The 8,686-nt window shown below is 49.7% G+C and overlaps 1 protein-coding gene across 2 annotated transcripts in view; it reads left to right on the top strand.

The window, feature by feature from the left end:
* Positions 1-662: 662 nt before the first annotated feature.
* Positions 663-8,686, top strand: part of SNTG2 (syntrophin gamma 2) — a 417,829-nt gene continuing 409,805 nt past the window's right edge. Inside the window, exon 1 of one of the 2 annotated variants that reach the window (XM_024242487.2) lies at positions 663-882. In XM_024242487.2, the coding sequence (XP_024098255.2) occupies positions 811-882 (72 nt within the window). In that variant the 5' untranslated portion in view covers positions 663-810. The remainder of the gene's footprint in view (positions 883-8,686) is intronic. The other variant, XM_063713807.1, reaches the window with a different exon arrangement.

Genomic DNA, 8,686 nt, shown 5'->3' with positions numbered 1-8,686 from the left:
AAAGGAGGGTGGAAGGAGGAGGGGAGCGGGGTTGGGGAAAGTTGGAGCTTCGGTATCTTTTCTCCGGGCCAGGCCGTCCTCGGGGCCCTGCGCTGCTTCTCCAAGTGCTGGGGAGACTCCGTGGGGAAAGGTCTGAGGATGCGGCCGGCTGGGCACAGGTGTGGCGGCTTCAGAGGGCCGGGGAGAACCTATGGCTTCGAGGCTGTGGACTAGAAATGTCCCTGATTAGAACCTGAGAACCTCTGGCCAGGGAGGTGGGGCGGCGGGGAGGGGTCGTCAAGCCGGTCCAGAGAGCGCCCGCCTGCGCCCCAAGGGAACGGAGGTCCCCCCACGCCACCGCCGCCACGATGCGCCGGGGACTTCGGCGACCCAGTCCGGGTAGAAGCGCGCGCTCCCCGCCTCCAGCCTCGTGCGCCGGCCCCTGCCCCGCCAGCCCCGCGATGGTCCCCCCTCCACCCGCGCGGGAGCGCCCCTGTCCCCCAATCTTGGCACTTCCCCCGGAGTCGCGCACCAGTTTCCCGCCCCGTGGAAACGCCCCTCTCCCGACTCCGGCTGATCCCCGCTCGCCGCCCTCCCCGCGGGTGCGCGCCCGGCCCCTCCCTCACCCGGGGCGGGTCTGCGTGGGCGGCGCTCCCGGCCGGCGGGCGGAGCTCCGGTTCCCCAGCCCTGCGCCCGGGTGGAGCCTGAGCTGGAGCCGGCAGAGGGGCGCGGGCGCGGACGCGGCGCCTGGCGGGGCCCTGGGAGGCTCGGACGGGGTCCTGGCGTTGAGCTCGGCCGGCCCGGGGCGCGGACCCAGCCGCAGGGGCGGCGATGAGCACCGAGGGACCCCCGCCTCCGGCCGCCCCCCGCGGACGCCCGGGCTGCCTGATGGTGCCTGCGCGGGTGAGTGCGGCCCCTCAGCGCCCCTGCACCCCCGGCCCCCCTTCCTTCTCCTTCGCGCCCTTCTCTCCCCGCCCCTCCTCCCTCCACGCCCCCTCGCTCCCCGCGACCCCTTCCCTGTCTCCGGGGACGGCTGGCCGGAGGGTGGGCGCCGGAGCCCCGGGACGCAGTGGGCACCTGCCCCCTGGCCGCTGTGCTCCCTCCAGCCCAGTGTCTTATTGGAAACTTGCAGGCTTTGCTCTTCCAGCGTCTTCCAAGGCTTGGTTTTGAGGCGCCCGGGCTTCCCTTTACTGCGTGGGAAGTAGGGCTTTCCAGAATTTGGGATTTGAGATTGGCCCCGCATTCCTTCCCAGGAGCGGTTCTTTCGGGCCCAGGCGGTGGCGCGGACCGGAGCGTCCCCCCTGCAGCCTTCGGGCGCCCAGGCCAGGTCTGAGTTGGCCAGAGTGAGCCTGGCCAGCTGCGTGGCGCGGCCTCGGCAGGTGCTGGGAGCTCTCGGCCTTCGGGGAGCCGCTGGGACGCCAACTGGGTAATACGGAATTCTTTTTTGAAGTCTATTCTAGTTCCTACCCTAAATAACTCCCTGTTCACCTTCTTATTTTTAAATAACTAAACTATTGATTGACCGAAAACAGAAATGTTGGCTCAAAGAAAAACGAAAAGTTCTTGGAAACCTTCAAGTTGCCACCCACAGCACAGCCTCGAGTTGTGAAAACAGTTTAAGGGAGCACGTGGCCACCCCAGCCCTAGGAGGCTGCCAAGGAGCGCGGCTGTTAATGAAAATGCATTGACAACCACTCCTTGAGGATTCCTTCCCCAGGAGCTCCCAGTCCCAGGAGCGACCAGGAATACAGTCAGCCCTCCCTTATAGGACAGCAGAGAGACGGTTCAGAAGGCCACAGGTTGAGGGCTGCTACAAATTCCTATTGTCATAATAATGATTCTAAACTAGGACTGTGTTCGTAGCTACTGTGTGGTGTTAAAAAAAATTCTATGTAGAGATAGACGCATCTTCATTCAAGTCGTACCTTTCTGGGCTTTTACTACAAAATATGAAAATTAAATTTCATGTAAAATGTGGGTGTTTGTTTCTTGAAGTACTTTGTAATATGAATAGCTATCCCACTGTTGCCCATGGTAATCAAACCTGAGAAAATATGCGGGGATTACCTGGAAATAAACTGCAGTAAAAACTGCAGGCGCTCTGGAATCACAGGCTTTCAGTCTGGTCACTGCCTTCAGCTTTATAATGATGCCCTCCCATGGTTAGGGATTGTGCATTTTTCTCGAGACATTCGAGCAAAGCAATTCTTGCTTTTAATCATTGTAATTATAGCGGAAGCGTTGAAGTGGATTCATCATACTTCATAATTGACCCACTTGATGAGTTATTGGCAATAACGTCAACAAATAAAGCAGCTGCGCGTATTCTAGTAAATGCCCTCCTTTGTGCTCAGTGTTAATTAAGGTGCTAAATTTGATGTTTTCCAGTCAAGAGTGGCCTCTGCTCACCTGTTTGCTACGAAATGTGATTGGCGCTTTCTTTGTAATAAGGACCTTGATTATTTGAAACAGCCTGTCTGAATTGTATTGAAAGAAACTTTTTCTTAGCGTTGGAGGCCAAGTATTACAATAAGATGGAGCATTTTAAGAGCAAGACTCCTAACTTTGCAGTCATAAGTTATTAGGTATATGCTGAGCCTACCTTAGACACCAGTGCATGGTCATGTTAGCTCAGATTCTTATGTATTTAAAACGAATCTGTTAAATATCGGTGTTGGCAGGTTTGTCTTGAAAACATGAATGTTCTTAGCATACAATGTCATCCTTGCTTAATGGCAGAGACAACTGTGCAGAATTATTTTCTTACCATAACTGCGTATTATTCAACTTGTGTAATTATTTAATCATTTCAGTTAAGAGAACTTGGTGCTTTTAACTAGAAAACGATGAAACTCTTTTCTAAATCTTATATTTCTAGTTATATTTTTTCTATCTGAAGTGAAAACTATACACATTGTTTATCATGACTGCTTGTTGGAATCATGGAATTTGGCCACGTTTGAAGGTCTCCTGTTCGGTAGCAGAACTGTTTTGTTTCCCCTTCCAAGTGCCTGTTGCCGATGTTTTTTTCTAAGTTAAGTGAGTTCATGGAGCTCTGTCTCTGACCATACCTGGATTTGGGGGGTAAAATCCCACTGGCAACCATCAGTACAATGTGCTAAGTGTGTCTTGCTTGTAGCTTCAAAGACTACTATTGGTTGATGTTTACAGCACATTTGCTGCTTTTAAATGACAACACGTCTTCAGTCTGGGGCGCTGGAAGAATTATTGGCATGAGCCAGGAACATGCCCGTTTATGTGATGAGCTTGCCCACTGAAGGCGGAGAGCACGTTAGGTCATTTTAAAGGTGTATTTGGTAAGGGCACCACCTAATCGTCTGTTTACAGATATGAATTGCTGCATGAGATGAATGAAGCATCTGAGCTCCTAAGAAGGTTACCCATTCCTTCTATGCTTTGGTTATATTTCTCATCCTTGCTGACTCATCTTTAATTTCAACTGTAGAATTTCTATTGATGTCTATGACATCATAAGCAAAATCCGTGCATTATAAAGCAGGCAGTTACCTGACTTTACCAGGAGACATGGAGACATGTTCCCCAGTAAATATTTGAACGAGGTCCAATTAAGAAAAGTGTGCCTTGTTTTTGTTATTGTTTTTTTCCAATATGGGATGTTAAAATTGCCTTGTTTTCTGAATGGTGTGTGTAGAGCAACAGCTTCTTTTCTCTTTATCTTTATGGATGATGACTGTAGACAAGGCATTTAAACTTCAGTTTTAATTTAGATCTGCTTCCCAAGATACCCCATGAGGCTCTGAGTGAGTTGGCAGAGGGGCTGGCATTGCAGTTCTCGGTGAGAGAGGATGTGTTCGCACCGCAGGCCTCCTATTTACTAAATGGGTATATTCAGGATAGACTTACTAAGCAGTGTGATTTTCTGGCTTTTCTGTTAGCTCATGTAGCATGTGACAGCAGGCACACGAGGGACCCCAAAGAGGAGCTGCTCTCAGGCTCTGCTGCGCACCCCTAGTTCCTGCGCTGCTGGGCATGGGGCGGGCACAGGCAGGTGCTTGTGGCAATGGAGAGGGAAGGAGGGAGATCAGGGTTCCAGGGAACTCAGAGAACCCTGGCTTCGGGAACCGCCATCCTCTCTGGCTCTGGCTTCTGACCGGTGGAATGTGTGCTTGGGTTCTGAAGGTCACTTTGTATCTGATTCCAAATCCCTCAGAAACTCGCTCTTTAATTAGATTCTAGAGGTATTTTTGTTGAGTGAGACACAACAAGGAAGGTTGAAAACATGCTTTTGGAGGAAAAATGCACTCAGGATTTAATGGAAAATGGTCCTTGAACTGGTGTGTGCTTGTCATTGTTGTCCAGCTGGTTACCGCATGTTGTCATGACTGTAGTTTTGAATAGTCGACTTTGGATTATTTTCAGCTAACACTAGATGTCACTTTCCCCCAGTCCATACTAAAGTTCCATGTAAAACTGAGGAAGCCGAGGTTATCCTTTCTATTTCTGTGTTAAATGCTAAGCTCCCCTATGTGGGCATAATCCCTCACGTGAGGACTGACCCCAGCCTGTGGTTCTTCATCCTCCGCTCCTCTAAACAAGAAGGCCCCCCGAAAGCTCGCCCATTTCTGGCTGCCTTCCAGGGACCGTGTCGCTTCTTCAGCCCATCAGCCTGAACCTTCCTGTTTTCCCCCCTTGCACATTTTAATAAATACTGTTAACAGTGCTGTGAATATGAGGATGTGATTTTGCAATTAGAATTACATGGTAAAATAGTTTGCTTTTTAAGGCGTCTACATTTTTACAGCCTATAAATATGATTATAAACTAGCTACATTTTAATTTAGCAAAGACTTAGGATATTCTTATTTGGGGGATACTGTTCTAAACATTTATAAAATGTAAAGTTATATTTTTAGTGCATAAAGTATTAAACTTCACAGTCTGCTAACTCCTAAACTGCCAAGTTTTACTGTTTTATGTTATACTTTGTAAATAAACTGCATGTCATTCACTTCTCTTGACTTGAAACCTAGATCAGTGCGTGGCCTGTTATTGCAATAATCCGCATTACTGTTAATGAAAAAGGTGACCCTCCACTGTCAAGATTCTGAGCATCAACTCCGGAGGTACCAACATTCACTGGACATTTGGGTGAACATCATTTGATGACGGCACCGAATTGTGTTATTATAAAAACAATCACATAGAACATTAGAATCAAGTGTCCTAAATATCGTGGTTAGTAGCCTCCATTTTATAAATTTTACTTTTCCTCTTGTTTTTATTTGGACCCCAGCTCCAGAAGACAAACTTTCTTCTTGTACCCAGCCAGTGGCAGTGGCCTCTAAGTATGGACTAACCAGGAAATCACTGTAATCACTCCTACCTTCATCAAAATAGTTTAAATGACAAATCCTGTGCAAGAATTAAATTCCACTTCTGTAAAGAATGCTTATAGTTGCAGATGTTTTATTTTGTAGTTCGTAAATTATTATAGGTAAGGGCACAGCCACAGGGACGCACTCAGATTCCATGGAAGAACATTTCTGTTCCTTGAGCTGGTGTTAAGAAAATAATCTGCATTTGTGAAGTGGGATACAGCTGCCAGTTGTTCTGAACAAAATCATCACTTATTTTGGATTTGGCAGCAAGTCCTCTCACTCCGAATGGGGAGGCCTCCCGTAGTCTGGGGTCCCAGCTACCCTCCTTTTAGAAGTTGGTGCCAGGGAGGCCAAGGGCCCCACATCTGCCACTGCCCCTGGCCCGGCCTCAGAGCCTTCCCTGCGCCTGCCCTGCCCCTGCCCCGCCCCTGCGCCTGCCCCTGCCCTGCCCCATCCCACACCTATCCCTGCCCCTGCCCTGCCCCTGCCCTGCCCCTGCCCCGCCCCTGCACCTGCCCCGCCCCTGCGCCTGCCCCTGCCCTGCCCCTATCCCACACCTATCCCTGCCCCTGCCCCTGCCCCGCCCCGCCCCTGCACCTGCCCCTGCCCTGCCCCTATCCCACACCTATCCCTGCCCCTGCCCTGCCCCTATCCCACACCTATCCCTGCCCCTGCTCTGCCCCTGCCCCGCCCCTGCCCCTTCCCTGCCCCTGTCCCTGCCCTGCCCCGCCCCTGCGCCTGCCCCTGCCCCACCCCTGCCCCGCCCCTGCCCCTGCCCCTGCCCCTGCCCCGCCCCTGCCCCGCCCCTGCCATGTCCCTGCCCTGCCCCTGCCCCTGCCCCTGCCCCTGCCCCTGCCCTTGCCCCTGCCCTTGCCCCTGCTGGGTATTCTGCGTGGACGTTTCCAAAACTCCTCTCTGCAGCTCAGTCCGGAGCAGGGTTGTGTTCTGGCCTTCGCAGGCCGGAGCATAACCGCCCACCCTGTGGCTGCATCCTTCGCACCCGTCGGTTGGGCGCATGCAGCAGGCACGTGGAGCGCCGCCTGCCCCGGCCCAGGACCTTTGCTCAGTTGCCTCTCCTGGAGGCTGCATCTCACCTGGCGCAGCACCTGTCCCCCCAACCCACGGCAGCACCTGTCCCCCTAACCCACGCCCCTTCCTGCAGAGGACCTGTTCCCCCCGGGCCCCAGCCCACCCGTGGCTGTGAATGGGCCCATCTCAGTCAGGTGTCTAGGAGGGAAGTGGCACCTGGGTCCCCTGCTGCTGTGAGCCTGTGGAGAGGGCTGCTTTCAGAAGAACACAGCCCGGGGAACTCGGTTCTGCCCCGCTGTGTGGTAGCTGACCCATGTGTCAGTTGATCCAATAAGTATATATCTGAATTAGATGTATGTGTTTCTATGAACTAGAGAGAAAGGTCCATTTCTGGTTTTTGAACTGATAATTTATTTTGTATTTATGATCAGTTTATTTGGATTTAAGTAAAATTGTGTGCTTTCATATTTTTAGAGTAGCTATGTTTTGATTTTAATTTTTCACATCAGCATAAGTTTAATGGTAAATATAATTTATTCTATTTCTCAGCTGTATCCTGCTCAAGATTATCCTTAATGATTTCTCTGCAGATAATTGTATTTTACCAAATGGCTCTGTCAGTTTGTCTTTTTACATTATTAAATTTTCATTATGTACTGAGAAATATGAAATTACTTCTTATACCTTAAACCTGGGGACATCCAGAACTCGATGAGTTAGACGCAGTGTTTTTAGAAACGTGTGATAACTTGGTCATAGTTAGCATAGGTCCTATGGTCTTGAAAGAAATCCAAGTCTAGTTTTATTCCTAAAACAATCATGGTCTGCAGCAAGGTAGAGGAAGTCCAGCCTTTGTATTACCTCCTCGGAAACACTGGAGATTTTACCACCTCCCTGCTTGAGGGGGAGGAACGGATGGGGAACTGTGGTGGGAAGTAGCTCTGGGTCTCAGGCCTCCCTTTGAAAGATGGGGGTTTGGCGATGATAAAGTGCCATTTGGAGAAATGCTTTATGGTGATGCACCTTACGTACGTGCAGACACAGACACACAGAGTTTAGAGAAGAATGATTGAGTACCTATATTAATTGCCACACACTGAGCTGGAAGCTAAAGATAAAAATAGAGTAGAACACCTCTCAGACCAGGCCAGCGGGGCCCTGACTAACAGAGAGGCAAATTCTAGACAAGCAGACACGAAACAGCACAGGGCAGCCAAAACGTGTTCCCTGTTCTATAGATGAGGTCGTGCAACATTTGTCTTCCGGCACACAGAAGGTGAGGCTGGGACTGAGACTGAGACTGAGACTGGGATGGGAGAGATGCAGTCACAGGCCAGGGGCATCTGCAGCCACCAGAGCCAGAGGAGGCAGGAAGGAGGCTTCCTGGAGCCTCTGGAGGAATTTGATCCTGGACTTCTGGCTTCCAGAACTGTGAGAAGATAAATGTGCATTGTTTTAAGCCACTAAGTTTGAGGAAATGTTGTCATAGCAGCCGTGGGAAGCTAATCAGTCTTTTTACGTTTACGTAATACAGCTTTTAGGGAATATCTTCTTAGAAATATAGGGAATTTGAGCGTAGAACCCCCAGGTTAGAACTTACCTAATTGCTAACATCTACTAGGTACTAAGAGCTCTTTGGAGGGCTTCGTTCCTTTAACGCCTCTGGGGTACTGCTGATGCTCCCCACCTACACATAAGACCGTAGAGACGGCAGGTGAGGGGTGGTCCCCATGGTGGCTGCAGCCGCTGGGGGTCTGACTGTGAGAGAGACGTCTCTATCCCACGTGCAGAGGCTGAGAAATGGCCCCAAACGCGTTTCCTTTAGGTGGTCATTGCTTGTGAGAAGAAAGGATAACAACAGGAATTAGGAAATCAGAATCAGGAGGAATATACAACTGTTTTATTATAATTGAGGTTGTCGTACAAAATGGGAACAATTCATAAGTCGAGTAGATGGCAACAGCTCATGCAGCCCCTCCCCACACACATAGCAGTGAAATGATGTTGAGATCATGCAGAGTACTATGTGATATTCTGCACATTTGGTGCTTCAAGATGGATTTTTCGTAAAAAAAACTCTGCAAAGATATGTCATTTTATTGAAGCTGAACTAGCAGAAGCTTTGTCATTTACCTATACTGTAATTGCTTTAAAAAGGAAAAAAAAGAAAACCTCTAAAGTCACCATTATCTAAATTGGTGTTAAGAATTTGAAAGGCATTGAGAACATGAATTTGTAACCAAAATACATTATAATCTAAATAAGTGGTCTTTTTTTTTTTAAAGTGGTTCATTTGAAATCCAGAGAGATATGAAGAA

Source organism: Pongo abelii, chromosome 12 (assembly GCF_028885655.2).
Source record: "Pongo abelii isolate AG06213 chromosome 12, NHGRI_mPonAbe1-v2.0_pri, whole genome shotgun sequence".
In the NCBI taxonomy this organism is placed as follows: Eukaryota; Metazoa; Chordata; class Mammalia; order Primates; family Hominidae; genus Pongo; species Pongo abelii.
Note: the sequence above shows the minus strand (reverse complement) of the source record. Positions and strands in the feature narration are given on the sequence as shown.